This window comes from Mustelus asterias, chromosome 2 (genome assembly GCF_964213995.1).
Source record: "Mustelus asterias chromosome 2, sMusAst1.hap1.1, whole genome shotgun sequence".
NCBI lineage: Eukaryota > Metazoa > Chordata > Chondrichthyes > Carcharhiniformes > Triakidae > Mustelus > Mustelus asterias.
In genome coordinates, this window is record NC_135802.1 from 93,152,335 (window position 1) to 93,168,752 (window position 16,418).

Below are 16,418 nucleotides of genomic sequence, written 5' to 3' on the forward strand. Positions count from 1 at the left end.
AAATTCCAGTAATATTACCACAAGACATCCACTGCAGCAATGGAGGAGGTATTTCGTGAAGCAACTTATTCTCTCACTCGATAAAGGAAATCCAAAGCTTGCAACAAACTTTGCTTTCTTGAACAAACAAACACTTTTCTGATGGTTGCTGAAGCTCACTTTGCTTTTTTCACAGCTCTCTCTAAATGCAGCACATTCTTCAGGTTATCACATGGATACTCTCTACTCTCTCAGCTTTCCATCTCCTTAAATACATCTTTTCTCTTTCATCTTTAAAACCATTGTTCGTAAACTCCTTTGGAAGTTGCCTTTCCCAGAACATAAAAATCTTTCATGTTCTTTTCATGATTACTAGTTTTAGGTAAATATAAATTTAATACTTTGCTTTATTCATTTATAATCTTTGCCAGTTGTAAATTTTTCTTTTGAAATACAATGGCTAAACTTATCTCCTAATGGAAATTTTTACTCATGCTGTCCCATCTTAACTTTGATTTTCCCCATTTCAACTGCTTACATTTACACCTAACCCCACTTGATGATTTAAACCTTGCAACCAACTATCTTCAGTTTATTTAAATTGATCTCATGCACAAGCCTGTTTCACAGTACACCAAGTCGACACTGAGAAACTATGGGGACGATTCTCCCAAAAGTGCTGAATTGGTGAGAAAACTGGTCTAGATCATAACTGTTTTTTCAGTGCAGCTTCAGACCTGAATCTCCGCACTCAGCCAGGGGCACAGCCTGGCACTGCCAGGCTGCCCATGCCCAGGAGGCATCACCCGCCTGCCACCTGACCCCTTGGGAGGCCCTGATTGCCCCCCCTTCACTCCAGTGGGGTCTCCCGCTAGTTCCCCAAATGTGGGGAGCTACTCTAAACCCCGCCGGAATGAAGTACTCCTGGCGGGGTGGGAGATGCTATCGGGCCCGGCATGGAACTTGCCGGGCCAAATAATCACATGTAAACTACATTTAAAATATATTAAAAACTGATTCAAATAAATTAGCTCTCTTCCCACCTGTTTCCAGTGTGTTCCCAACTACGACTGTTCCCTGGCTCTGGGAGACGTGCATGCGTCAGGAACACATGCGCGAATCCCGCAAAATGGCCAACACGTGACTCCCCCGACCAGACCCACCAGAAAATTTGCGGGTCGCAATGGGAGAATCACCCTCCATGATATTGCTTTGCACCAGTGCATGTTTCCATATAATACTGTCTATTTTGTTCCTGAAAACAGTTGAATAAATTGAAGGGAACTAAGCACTGATGTTGAAAAACCCAAAGCAAAGGTTACAAATGCTTGGCTGCAGCATGCAGTAACTTATTGTTTTGATCAGTTTAAACAGATAAGTTGTTGATTGCAATGGTAAATATAAATATTCAGGGATCACAGGCTGAGAATGAGAATGGAATTTAGCTGAGACATTTGTTCACCTAATGAGCAATAGTTCTGTGAATAAGTTATTGAGAAAAAGTATCAAAGTGGGCGGCAAAATCAAATCTGATAGACTATTGGATAATTTCTGAGGAGGGGAGCGATATTCTGGGTAGGTAGGATTAGTCTATCAAACGAGGACACGTTTAATGAGTCTTTCCTGTTCTGAACTCTTCCTATGCTTTAATCTGGCGGTCAGTTTAAAATCACAGTGTTGAATGTGTCACTTTCAGGACTTGATGACCACAGAAGAAGCATTCATAATCTGGTTCAACATGTTGATATTCAGCCCATGAATCTTTCCACCATTCCCCCACTATTCTCTAAAGGAGAGATATGCTTTAAAAATGTGGAATAATGGTCCAGATAAAATAGCGCAAGAAGTAGAGGTTAACATATTCCAGGCTAGGGAACATTAGTCATTCTTTTTGTAAGTAATGTGTGCGGAACTTGGCTATCAGTTTCTGCTCAGCGACTCTGCGCTGTCGTGTGTTGTGAAGGCCGCCTTGGAGAATGCTTACCCGAAGATCAGAGGCTGAATGCCCGTGACTGCTGAAGTGCTCCCCAACAGGAAGAGAACACTCTTGCTTGGTGATTGTCGAGCGGTGTTCATTTATCCATTGTCGTAGCGTCTGCATGGTCTCCCCATGCCTCGGGACATCCTTTCCTGCAGCATATATAGGCGGCACGGTAGCACAGTGGTTAGCACTGCTGCTTCACAGCTCCAGGGTCCCAGGTTCGATTCCCGGCTCGGGTCACTGTCTGTGTGGAGTTTGCACATTCTCCTCGTGTCTGCGTGGGTTTCCTCCGGGTGCTCCGGTTTCCTCCCACAGTCCAAAGATGTGCAGGTTAGGTTGATTGGCCAGGTTAAAAAAAAAAATTGCCCCTTAGAGTCCAGAGATGCATAGGTTAGAGGGATTAGCAGGTAAAATATGTGGGTAGGGCCTGGGTGGGATTGTGGTCGGTGCAGACTCGATGGGCCGAATGGCCTCCTTCTGCACTGTCGGGTTTCTATGATTTCTATGATATCAGATAGACAACGTTGGCCGAGTTGCAAGAGTATGTACCGTGTACCTGGTGGATGGTGTTCTCACATGAGATGATGGCATCCATGTCGATGATCCGGCACGTCTTGCAGAGGTTGCTGTGGCAGGATTGTGTGGCGTCGTGGTCACTGTTCTCCTGAAGGCTGGGTAGTTTGCTGCAGACAATGGTCTATTTGAGGTTGTGCGGTTGTTTGAAGGCAAGAAGTGGGGGGTGTGGGGATGGCCTTGGCAAGATGTTCATCTTCATCAATGACATGTTGAAGGCTCCGGAGAAGATGTCATAGCTTCTCTGCTCCAGGGAAGTACTGGTCGATGTAGGGTACTCTGTCCACCATGTCCCATGTTTGTCTTCTGAGGAGTTCGGTGCGGTTTCTCGCTGTGGCGCGTCGAAACTGTCGATCGATGAGTCGAGTGCCATATCCTGTTCTTATGAGGGCATCTTTCAGTGTCTGGAGGTGTCTGTTGCGATCCTCCTCACCTTAGCAGATCCTGTGTATCTGGAGGGCTTGTCCGTAGGGGATGGCTTCTTTAACGTGTTTAGGGTGGAAGCTGCAGAAGTGGAGCATCGTGAGGTTATCCGTGGGCTTATGGTACAGTGAAGTGCTGAGTGCTAAGTGTTCTCCAAGGCGGCCTTCACGACACACGACAGCGCAGAGTCGCTGAGCAGAGACTGATAGCCACATTCCGCACACATGAGGACGGCCTCAACCGGGATCTTGGGTTCATGTCACACTATCTGTAACCTCCATAACGACTTGCCTGGGCTTGCAAAATCTCACTAACTGTCCTGTCTGGAGACAATACACATCTCTTTAACCTGTGCTCAACGCTCTCTCCACTCACATTGTCTGTACCTTTAAGACTTGATTACCTGTAAAGACTCGCATTCCAATCATTATTTTGTAAATTGAGTTTGTGTCTTTACATGCCCTATTTGTGAATAGAACTCCCACTCACCTGACGAAGGAGCAGCGCTCCGAAAGCTAGTGGCTTTTGCTACCAAATAAACCTACTGGACTTTAACCTGGTGTTGTGAGACTTCTTACTGTGCTTACCCCAGTCCAACGCTGGCATCTCCACATCAGGACATTAGTAAGCCAGATGGACAATTGTTTCATGGCCACCATTAGACTTTTAATTTGGGATTCCTTACCGATTCCAGATTTCACCATCTACTGTGGTGGGGTTCGAACCCGTGTCCCCAGAGCATTACCCTGGGTCTCTGGATTACTGGTCGAGTGACAATACCACGATGCCACTGCATCCCCTATCCTCCTGGATGAATGGTCATGGCTGAGAAGGGAGCATGCAGGCAATGGTCTCTTTATAGTTTCTTGAGGGTGGAGATAGGTGGAATAATGTCATAGGGTGATTTCTTGCACATGGCTGTCATCACCCTGGGCAAAGAGCAATGCCCCCATCTGCATTCATACATGGACAGGAGGAACATCCATCTTTGGTCCATTACCTGGAAGAGGTGGAATTGGATGCCATGAAGGGCTTAGCACTTTCCTGCTGGCTTTAACATGGAGGGAGACCTGTAAAGGCCATGCTCACTAAATGTTTCACTTCAATTCATTCACACATCCACTGAGGTGTCGATGATGCAGGCTGCAGGAGTGCTGTCTTAGTCGTGGTTCTTGTCCAGATGAGGAGAATGAAGGCCTGTTGCCATTTGGCTCAGGGCCAGGAGAAGAAAGGGCAACAAGAGGCAGCGGGGCCTCTACAAAGCTAAGAGGCTGGTGAACATGGACCACTGCAACAACGAGCATTGACCTGACCATGGGTGTTTTGCCAGCGGTGCATTTATCTCAAAATGCCTGAAAAGGCAATGCTGGAGGTACCTTCATACATCCCTGGATGTGGTTGTTCATATCTGCCAACTTCTTCAGTTCAAGCTATGGCTGAAAGGGCTTTAAATTTAAATATAGCGCCACGACCTTCAACCTAGTAACAATGGGAGAGCAACTTCCTGCCCACCCCGCCATGAGAATGGCCAAACTCTTCGCTGATGTCTAATTAATTAGCTGAAAAGCGAAAGATTGCACTTGTCTACTGCCCCCCTCATCCTCAAAGCTGACATTTCCACATACCACTGGTCTGAGTGTCCAAAATTGAGAATTCCACCCTACATTAGTTGAGCATTTTATATGTACCTAAACCTGAAGCATAACTAACAGTAAGTAACCATTTGCAATGTTTAGATTAAACAAACAGAACAATGACTATCTCAACACAATAATCACCAACAATATATAAAGGCACAAACGTTGTAAATGGCTTCACATAAATTATTTGGCACATTTTCATCTAATAATAGTGATTCTAACTATTTAAGTACAATTTCCCAGTGTAGAAACAATAGAAATAATTTATTTTTTGCTTTCTGTCATTTATTTGTATTTTTATCATGCTTTATTGCAGTAAATATGACGGAATGTGATGAGACACCCTTTGAAGAACAAATGGCTATGTAAGTGCAATATTCAAAATATTGTACAGCGGGCAGATATATTTGCAAATCCACTGCATTCCCTAAATTATCAGATTTATAAAAAACTATATTTAGAAGTGACATACATACTTGCAGACATTACAACTCTCAGTTCTTCACTCTAAAGAATATCTAAATCAAAATCAAACCAGCTGCAGGGAGTACCCATTTTTCCCTCCGAGACCCTCCCCATGCTCAGGTTTGTGACATCAGGTTCACAAGTGAATGACTTGAACAGAATGGTCAGTGAGACAAGTTTCTTCTGATAATTCACATTCCTTTTATTGAATTACTCATAGCCCTCAAAGATGGTTTGCACTCAGCAATCACGAATTACATTTGCAACTAGAGATATGTTAGCCAGGACTCTGTTCCAATAGAGGCTAAACCCACATCCTGCTCCTAATTTAGTACTTAACTTTATATCCTAACTTAATACTTACAATCAGCCCTCGACTGGTCTTGGTCTTCCAGTGGTGTTGAAGGTCCTTCGATGGAGTTATCAGACACTACTGACTCCTGTGCCTGCAGAAACAATGGTATCCTCAGATTTCTGCTCCATTTCTATTGCTGGCCTGGCCAACTCGTTTTCCAAATTTGTCAACACTCCAAACTTTGAGTTCTGATTGGCAATTTGTGATCTCACCCTTGATATTCCCTTTTTAAAAAGGAGAGGGCTCTCCGTGAAAGACACAAGTAGCCAATTTCCTGCTCAGAATGGATCTTTGGAATACCAGTCTTCCACACCTCTGATTCTTTGTATGTACACCACATTGGGAGCTGAGCTCCTTCCATTGTCTGGTTCTTTAGGTCATCAGGTATTTGCCCCTTCCCCCTTTGTAGGTGCAGGATACATGATTATCGAGCCTTACTTCTCCATCGAACAATGTGATGGTCTGTTCCCATCAAAATGTGTAACTCCAGCGGAAGCTCAAATAAGGAGTTAACCCATTGTTGTCCTTCACTGCTTTGGGAATTTTTACCTTAATCGAAGAGGAATTGTGTTTGTTTCCAGAAAATAAACATTTATTGTTTCCATCTTAGGTTTTCCTATTACTATGTTGCAATTGGAGGAGGAGCACTACTATGTGCATACATCCAAGTTTCCTTTTGGGTTCTGACTTCAGCAAGACAGACAAGAAGACTAAGAAGGGTATTTTTTCAGACATTACTGAGAAAAGAGATTGGCTGGTTTGATATTAACCCAGCTGGACAACTCAACACGCGTCTGACAGCGTACGAATTATATTATATTTCCAGACTGAATAGATAAGTGCATTTTTATTCAAAAAAGTTTTGTTGCTGTAAAAAGTAGAATTTTAATTGCATTGGAATTTATTGTATTTTTTTGATGACCAGTGACATCAACAAAATCAATGAAGGAATTGGTGATAAGATTGGACTTTTGTTCCAGTACACCGCAACTTTTGGAGGAGGCATAATAATTGGTTTTGCAAAGGGTTGGAAGCTGACTCTGGTAATTCTGGCTGCCAGTCCCTTCCTTGCACTATCAGCTGTGCTGTGGTCTAAGGTAAGTTATTATTTTATTTATTCATGGGACATGGGCGTCGCTGGCTGGCCAGTATTTATTTCCCATCCCTAGTTGCCCTTGGAGGGCAGTTGAGAGTCAACCGCATTGCTGTGGATCTGGAGTCACACATAGGCCAGACCCGGTAAGGACAGCAGATTTCCTTCCCTAAAGGATATTAGTGAACCAAATGGGGGTTTTTCTGACAATCGACAATGGTTTCATGATCATCAGTAGATTCTTACTTCCAGCTTTTTTATTGAATTCAAATTCCACCACCTGTCGTGGCGGGATTCAAACCCGGGTCCCCAGAACACTAGCTGAGGTTCTTGATTAAAATTCTAGCCACAATACCACTAGGCCGTCGCCTCCAGTGCTAACAAAATAAAATGCTTATGAAAAAAATGAAGTACATGAATAAAGCAGGGTAGAACACAAATAACATCACCTTGTGAAGTAAACCTGGAGTATTGATATAAACAGAATGCTCAGTGTTGTTCTAATGGCCTGAATTTTGATCCAAGAAGTGAGTGGTTGGAGCCGAGGGGCGTGATCTTACTGCCTGTTCATGCCACACTCCTGTTGCAGCAAGGTCGGAAAAGTTGGCGGCCAGCCAATTCTTTGTTCACTTCGGCGAGATGGAAAAATCCTGCCAGCGTGAACAGTGATAAAATTCCGGCCGCGTTCTGCATGCCCACCTTGCCACCTTGGGAGAAAGTGGCAGCACAGGCTGAATTTTTGTTCCAGTTGGGGGGGGTGAGGTGAGCGGGGGTAGATGATGACACAGATGCTGACTGGACTTTGGAATGCCATCCCCAGAAACAGTTTGGAAACAGCCATGGGACTGCCAATTGCCAAGTTGTGCTGTCTATAAGACCTGCCATTGTCATCTGGGATTTCATCCCAGCTGTAATGATGACAGCAAGAACAGCCCTCTAGCTTTCACCTCTCACATCTCACACAGTCCCCCTGCTCCATTCATGCCAACTCATGCCCCCATCCAATTCATGGTCCCTCATACGCTCCATGCCAAGCCATTTCCATTCCTTTTTCACCCACTGTGCTGTTGATACAGAACCAACGAACCCTGTAGAATCAATCGGATGTGTGAAAAATATTTTCTAAAAAGTAATTTATTTACAACGTTATATTTTATTTTAAAATACTCCTTTCATTTTAGCTCTATAAAAGTGTCAATCATCCAGACCCTTGAAAGTATCAATATTCAAAACTTCAAGCACATGAAACGTCTTATCTTTTGCAAATAAACATAATACATTAATACTAAAGAGCAGAGAGCAAGTGTTGTCAATAAAGCAATACTTTCTCTGGGGCACAGCTGTGTCAATAGTCTAATGGATATAAGCCAAGAATACATAATGAGGCTTGGCTCATGATGAAAGTTTGTGATCGGAATTTGATCCTTTAAATCAATTCTCATCTCCAACCTCAGACCATAGTATCCTTGTGCCTGTTTGCTTGTCAAAGTATGCTTTTGCTTTATCTTGTCCCTTTGAAATGTTATCAGCTTTTGTTCTGATTAACTGGTGGCGATGGCTTTAGAATGGTGAGTGAAAGTTGTGACCTATTATCAATTCAGCTGGGGCTTTCTGATCAGAGAGTGTGACATGGATCAATATGTGTGCAGTAGGATGTGAATGGTTTGCCCACATGTTTTCCACTCTGACATACTCGCTCTCAGGCTGTCCTTTATCACCCTGTTGAATCGTTTGAAGATATAAATTAATTGCAGGTTGTGGTGTGATGGCAGATGGTGGTGAATTCTGTATCTTGCTAGGAACTGTGAACTGACTGAAAACAAACTGCAGTTCATTGCCTGTAGTGATAGTCTCCAGCAAACCCCATTTTGTAAATAATCTGGCTAGAATGTTAATGACTGAAGCGGTGGTTACGGAATTTGTTGTAGCAATTTCTGGCCATTTACCATATAGACCGGGGACAACAAGCAAGAAAAAATGATTTGCTTGCATGTTTCCTAAAGTATCAGCTGGAGTTGTTGCCATGATTTTGTTGGTAATGGGGATGGTTGTAGAGGTGCGAAACACTTTAACAGATTCATTTTGATTTGCTTTGATTTAATTTATTATTGTCACATGTATTAGTATACAGTGAAAAGTATTGTTTCTTGCACTATACAAGCCTCTTTGGACGCTGGACATGGCATTATGACTAATGAGCATTATCACAATTTGAAGGTCTCTAACCATGACAGGGTAATTGTTGACAACTGTTGCTGAGATCTCCTCCATAACCCTTGAACTTGAGCTGCTTTGGCAAGCTATATCAATGACCCTTAGTCATAGAATCATAGGTGGCATGGTGGCACAGTGGTTAGCACTGCTGCCTCACGGCACCATAGACTCTGGATCGATTCTTGGCTTGGGTCACTGTCTGTGCGGAGTCTGCACAGTCTCCCCGTGTCTGCGTGGGTTTCCTCCAGGTTCTCCAGTTTCCTCCCACAGTCCAAAGATGTGTGGGTTAGGTGGATTGGCCATGCTAAATTGCCTCTTAGTGTCAGGGGGCCGAGCTAGGGTAAATACATGCGGTTACAGGAATAGGGTTTGGGTGAAATTGTGGTCGGTACAGACTTGATGGGCCGAATGGCCTCCTCCTGTACTGTAGGATTCTATGATTCTATAAGTCATGCAACTTTTTTGAAAGTAAAATGGTAGATTTGATTTGTATATCCATTACTTTCTCCAAAGTTGAATCATCATCCTCCATGAGGAGATAATTCCTAATTTATGGATCTGAAATGTTTTCAATTATTTGGTCACAAATTAGTTCATTGGTTAACATACAAAATTTATATGTAGAAGTCAATTGCCACAATGCTGCCATGTATAGTTTAATGAGCTCATAATTTCCCTGGCATCTTTGATTAAATGTAAATCATTTGATCATTGCACTTTCCTTTGGCCCCAAATATTCTTTGAGTGCCATATCAAATGTAGATGTGCCTTCTATGATTTGCTCAAATATTTATTGGCATTTTGCTCCGAGACAATTCGTGAGTATTTCTTTCTTATGAATCACTACTAAATCTGGACTGTCCATCCTTGAAGTAAGTAGGTCTTGAACCCGAAATCCTTCAGACCCAAGTCATGGGAGGATCCGCCAGTGTTAAACTTTTGTCAACCATCTTTATCATCAATTTTGTTACTAATTTGTCAGTTTGCTATATTCCTTATCTTGAAATTATTTCAGAACAGTGCGGAGATGATAGTCATAAATCCAAAGAGGTATAATTATAGTATTTTTAAAGTATCATAGATCTCACAAGATTTTCTATACACACCCTTGCCTTAGCTCAGAGTTTCTCTAGAAACATCTTAGTTTCATTTGCTCACTGGTTCCAACCAAAGACTTAAGCAATCAAGTACAATGAACAAGGATCAGTAACCAGAATAAAATAATCAAACACAGATCAATCAAACCATTGGCCACTACAGGGAGAATTCCCCTTATCTTTATTTCATGTCATAGGAACCTTTATATTCATAAAAGAGGGATGATGGGGCCTTGGTTAAAATCTCACAGCAGCAGCAGTCCTTTAAGTACTACAATGAAAAACAGCCTTAATCATGTGCTCATATTTCTGACTGAGTAGTGAGAGTGCTACCACAAGTGAAGGTTGGCACTTCCGACCCTCATTTGGGGGCCAAAACAAACTTACTCCTTGTGTAATTTTCCAGATAGTATATCAGAATTTGCTAGGAGTTTCTCTTGCTCTTTTGTCACCTCTTTCATAGAAATGTGGAGCGGCAACAGGTCTGAGGCTTTAAGGTGATTCTTCTGGGTCTTTAGCCCTGCCTACCCAGACAAGGTGGTAATCATTGAAGTTTCAGGCCTCATTGTTTGATCTGATCTGACAATTTTCTCCTGACAAGTTACCTTGTATGTTCAGTCATTATATATTGCACTGGTGATTATAAAATACAAGTTAAACTTTGAATAATGACAAAAATAAAACAAATTTGCAACATGAAAATATTAGCCTGCAAATATAAATTGATTAACGGTATGGTCTGTGTCCTCTGTCCAAAAGCATGTTGCTGGCTCAATCTCTGTTAATGCTTCAACCTGAACTGTTTTTCTTGGCTGTTTTTGTGAGCATGGTTTACCTTCCACTTTTCAGAACAGGACAATGAGGCAGGTCCCAAATCTACCTCAGCCGGAATGGGAATCCAACTCACATATTTGGCATTATTCTGAACCATATAATAGCCATTTAGTCACCTGAACTAACCAACCCCAAACTGATTAATATTGCTGGTAAAATAATGTTCAGAGCAATTTAGAATGACCATTTTCCTATCGATATTGCCCATATCTAGACGATATGTTTATATAATAGACCGTATTTGGAGTACTGAATTCAGTTGTGTGCAGTGCACCTCAGGAAATATTTATTGGCCTAGGAGGGTGTGGTGGCTGGCTGAAAGGGGAATGGATGCAGTTCTGCAATATAGCAGTCAATTATGTTTGACAGACTAGTTGCAACATGCTTGCCCCCAATACTTAGGATAGTAAGAACAAAGAACAAAGAACAGTACAGCACAGGAAACAGGCCCTTCGGCCCTCCAAGCCTGTGCCGCTCCTTGGTCCAACTAGACCAATCGTTTGTATCCCTCCATTCCCAGGCTGCTCATGTGACTATCCAGGTAAGTCTTAAACGATGTCAGCGTGCCTGCCTCCACCACCCTACTTGGCAGCGCATTCCAGGCCCCCACCACCCTCTGTGTAAAAAACGTCCCTCTGATATCTGAGTTATACTTCGCCCCTCTCACCTTGAGCCCGTGACCCCTCGTGATCGTCACCTCCGACCTGGGAAAAAGCTTCCCACTGTTCACCCTATCTATACCCTTCATAATCTTGTACACCTCTATTAGATCTCCCCTCATTCTCCGTCTTTCCAGGGAGAACAACCCCAGTTTACCCAATCTCTCCTCATAGCTAAGACCCTCCATACCAGGCAACATCCTGGTAAACCTTCTCTGCACTCTCTCTAACGCCTCCACGTACTTCTGGTAGTGCGGCGACCAGAACTGGACGCAGTACTCCAAATGTGGCCTAACCAGCGTTCTATACAGCTGCATCATCAGACTCCAGCTTTTATACTCTATACCCCGTCCTATAAACGCAAGCATACCATATGCCTTCTTCACCACCTTCTCCACCTGTGTTGCCACCTTCAAGGATTTGTGGACTTGCACACCTAGGTCCCTCTGTGTTTCTATACTCCTGATGACTCTGCCATTTATTGTATAACTCCTCCCTACATTATTTCTTCCAAAATGCATCACTTCGCATTTATCCGGATTAAATTCCATCTGCCACCTCTCCGCCCAATTTTCCAGCCTATCTATATCCTGCTGTATTGCCCGACAATGCTCATCGCTATCCGCAAGTCCAGCCATCTTCGTGTCATCCGCAAACCTGCTGACTACACCAGTTACACCTTCTTCCAAATCATTTATATATATCACAAATAGCAGAGGTCCCAGTACAGAGCCCTGCGGAACACCACTGGTCACAGACCTCCAGCCGGAAAAAGACCCTTCGACCACTACCCTCTGTCTCCTATGGCCAAGCCAGTTCTCCACCCATCTAGCCACTTCTCCTTGTATCCCATGAGCCTTAACCTTCTTAACCAACCTGCCATGTGGGACTTTGTCAAATGCCTTACTGAAATCCATATAGACGACATCCACGGCCCTTCCTTCATCAACCGTTTTTGTCACTTCCTCAAAAAACTCCACCAAATTTGTAAGGCACGACCTCCCTCTTACAAAACCATGCTGTCTGTCACTAATGAGATTGTTCCATTCTAAATGCACATACATCCTGTCTCTAAGAATCCTCTCCAACAACTTCCCTACCACGGACGTCAAGCTCAGCGGCCTATAATTTCCTGGGTTATCCCTGCTACCCTTCTTAAACAACGGGACCACATTCGCTATCCTCCAATCCTCCGGGACCTCACCCGTGTCCAAAGAAGAGACAAAGATTTCCGTCAGAGGCCCAGCAATTTCACCTCTCGTCTCCCTGAGCAGTCGAAGATAGATGCCATCAGGCCCTGGGGCTTTGTCAGTTTTAATGTTCCCTAAAAAACCTAACACTTCCTCTCTTGTAATGGAGATTTTCTCTAACGGTTTTCTCAACACTTCCCTCCGAGACACTCCCGGTTAACACGCCCCTCTCCTTCGTGAATACCGATGCAAAGTATTCATTTAGGATCTCCCCTATTCCCTTGGGTTCTAAGCATAATTCCCCTTCTTTGTCCCTGAGAGGACCGATTTTCTCCCTGACAACTCTTTTGTTCCTAACGTATGAATAGAATGCCTTAGGATTCTCCTTAATCCTGCCTGCCAAGAACATCTCGTGACCTCTTTTTGCCCTTCTAACTCCCCGTTTGAGTTCTTTCCTACTCTCTCTGTATTCCTCCAGAGCTCCATCTGTTTTCAGTTGCCTGGACTTAACGTACGCCTCCCTTTTCATATTAATCAGATCCTCAATTTCCCTGGTTATCCACGGCTCTCGAATCCTACCTTTCCTATCTTTCCTTTTTACAGGCACATGCCTATCCTGCAGCCTTATCAATAGTTCCTTAAAAGACTCCCACATGCCAGACGCGGACTTACCCTCGAACATCCTCTCCCAATCAACATCCACCAATTCCTGCCTAATCCGGCTATAGTTAGCCTTCCCCCAATTTAGCACCCTGCCCGTAGGACAGCACTCATCCTTGTCCATTACTATCCTAAAGTTAACAGAGTTGTGGTCACTATTTGCCACATGTTCCCCTACCGAAACTTTGACGACCTGACCGGGCTCATTTCCCAGAACTAGGTCCAGTATAGCCCCCTCTCTAGTCGGGCTATCTACATACTATTCCAAAGAACCTTCCAGTACGCATTTTACAAATTCCTCCCCGTCCGGACCCCCAGCTCTAAGCACTTTCCAGTCTGTGCCAGGGAAATTAAAGTCCCCCACTACAACAACCCTATTTTTTCTGCACCTATCCAGAATCTCCTGACATATCCTTTCCTCCACTTCCCGTGGGCTGTTGGGTGGTCTGTAGTACACCCCCAGCATAGTGACTGCACCCTTCCTGTTTCTGAGTTCCACCCACAGCGACTCAGTACATGACCCCTCTAAGTTGTCTACCCTCTGCATCGCGGTAATATGCTCCTTAACTAATATCGCTATTCCCCCACCTTTTTTAGCCCCTCCTCTGTCTCGCCTAAAACACTTATACCCCGGAATATTCAGCTGCCAGTCCTGTCCTTCTTTTAACCAAGTTTCCGTCACTGCAACCACATCCAAATTCCGCATAAGCATTAAGGCCCTAAGTTCGTCTGTTTTACCCGTTACGCTCCTCGCATTGAAGCAGATGCACTCCAGACCTCCAGGCCCACTCAGGTCATCCTCCTCCAGAGTGCTCCTCTTCTTAGCTAGCCTTGCCCTGGCCCCCAGCTCAACCCCAGCCCCAGTATTTACTGACCTACTGTTTTGTTCCCCACCCCCCCACCACACTAGTTTAAATCCTGCCGAAACACTCTAGCAAAACTCCCAGCCAGGATATGTGCTCCCTTCCAGTTAAGGTGTAACCCATCCTTTCTGTACAGTTGCCATCCTGACTTGAAGATTTCCCAGTTATCTATGAATTTAAAACCCTCCTTCTTGCACCAGTCCTTTAGCCACGCGTTCAACTGTAGAATCTCCCTGTTCCGAGCCTCACTTGCACTAGACACCGGGAGCAGTCCAGAGATTGCTACCCTGGAGGCCTTACTTTTTAGCCTAACACCCAACTCCCTGAATTTCTCTCGTATGACCCCCCTGCTCTTCCTACCTACATCAATTTCACCAATGTGTATAATCACATCCGTTTGACTACCTTCCTTTTTAAATATGCTTCCTACCCTCTCGGAGACATCCAGTACCCCGGCACCAGGGAGGCAGACTACCATCCTGGATTCTCGTTCACTCCCACAGAACCGCCTGTCCGTGCCTCTAACCATTGCGTCCCCCACAACTATCGCTCTCCTAAACCCCTTCTTTCCCTTCCGGACCCCTGAGCCTGTCTCCGTGGAGGCGATCTGGTCCTCGTGGCTTACCCCTGGAGGGTTATCCCCCTCCACAGAATCCAAAACAATATACCTATTTTGGAGGGGGACAACCACAGGGGATCCCTCCACAGACTGCTCACTCCCTTCCCTTCTCCCATCTGTTGCCCATCCCTTTCTTTTATGGGAGACTGCCATTGGGGTACTTTCTAGCACATCACCCTTCTGACTATTACCCCTCCTAACTGTGACCCACGTGTCTTCCTTCCGAGACCCTGGTGTCACTACCTGACTATAACTTCTATCTATTAATCTCTCATTTTCCCTAACTAAACTGAGTTCATCGAGCCTCAGCTCCAGCTCCCTTACACGATCCTTCAGGAGTTGCAGTTCCACACATCTGGCACAGATATGGACTTCCGGGAGGCAAGTTGTCTCCAGGAACTCCCACATCCCACACCGAATGCAGTATACTGGCCTCCCACTCATACCAGCCATGTCCTTTTTAGTTTTTGGGAGATAAAACAAAAAAGGGGGTGTAACAGAAGAAAAACAAACAACCTTCCTCGCCTTCGCCGAAGCCCTGTGAGCCAAAGCCCTTACAGCTCACACTCTGCTCCCTGCTCACTCTGCTGCCCGCTCCAGACGCTGCCCGCTCAAAAGTCGGCCTGCTTTTAAACCCTCCAAAAAACCTTCCCCAGGCTGCTCCTGGGCCTACTCCCTGTTTTGAAAAAAAAAACCTCCTTTTTAAATTAGCCCTTTTTAAACCTTCCCCAGGCTGCTCCAACTGAGATTAAATCCAAACAAACTGAGATTAAATCCAAAACTGATATTCAATCCGAACAACTGATATTAAACCCAAACTGATATTAAATCCAAACAACTGACATTAAGCCCAAACAACTGAGATTAAATCCAAACAACTGAGATTAAATCCAAACAACAGTGTAAATTCTAATTTAATTCTAATTCATCTAAACTTGCTCCTTTAATTAGATCAGAACATTCAAAGGCACTTTACAACCAATAAAGTACTTTTGAAATCAAAAGAGAAAACGCTGGAAAATCTGAGCAGGTCTGGCAGTATCTGGAAGGAGAGAAAAGAGCTGGTGTTTCCGGCTCGGCACTTTACAGCCTTTCAGTCTCAACATCGAATTCAACAACTTCAGATGATTTTCTCGACCCCACCTTGTTTTCATTCTATTTTATTTAGTTTTGTACTGTTCTCTACCTTTTATTTCTTTATTATCTTTCTTCATTTTTCTTCCCCCCCCCCCTCCACTCTTTCCTTCCCCCTACTCCATCCCCCTTCCCTCACCTTTTCTCCTCCCCCGCTTACCCTTTTCTACATTCTACCTCTGTCCCATTCCCCTGCCCCCCCCCCCCCACCCCCCTACACCCCCAACATCTCCATCTGGCACAGCTTACAGCTTCTCTGCCATTTGGTCATTCACACCCTTTATTCTCTCTGTGGACAGCCATTCTTTTCCCCTGGTTTCTATGACTATGACTCATCTTTCATTCCCTCCCCCTGCAGTGTGAATATCTCTCACTTTCTATGCCTTTTAGCTTTGACGAAGGGTCATCTGGACTCGAAACGTCAGCTCTTTTCTCTCCTTACAGATCCTGCCTACACCCTCACAAGATTTTTATACCTCGCTGACGTGATGTCACATCAGCGAAGTTTACAATGGGGTCACCCAGACATGAACCTGTTGAGGGGAACCTCTCAGGAGTGAAAAGGTCACTATATCCCCTGGGAGAGAGGGACATGGCCAGGCAGTGCCCTGAAATGCCCCAGCACATGTTGGCACTGCC

At 44.3% G+C, this 16,418-nt stretch overlaps 1 protein-coding gene across 3 annotated transcripts in view; it reads left to right on the forward strand.

Moving 5' to 3' along the window:
• The window catches only part of LOC144509744 (ATP-dependent translocase ABCB1-like), a 106,179-nt gene that overhangs the window by 18,118 nt on the left and 71,643 nt on the right, over nt 1-16,418 (forward strand). For all 3 annotated transcript variants that reach the window (XM_078238543.1, XM_078238528.1, XM_078238536.1), the window contains exons 5-7: nt 4,913-4,961; nt 6,027-6,218; nt 6,342-6,513. In XM_078238543.1, coding sequence (XP_078094669.1) covers nt 4,913-4,961; nt 6,027-6,218; nt 6,342-6,513 — 413 coding nt within the window. The remainder of the gene's footprint in view (nt 1-4,912; nt 4,962-6,026; nt 6,219-6,341; nt 6,514-16,418) is intronic.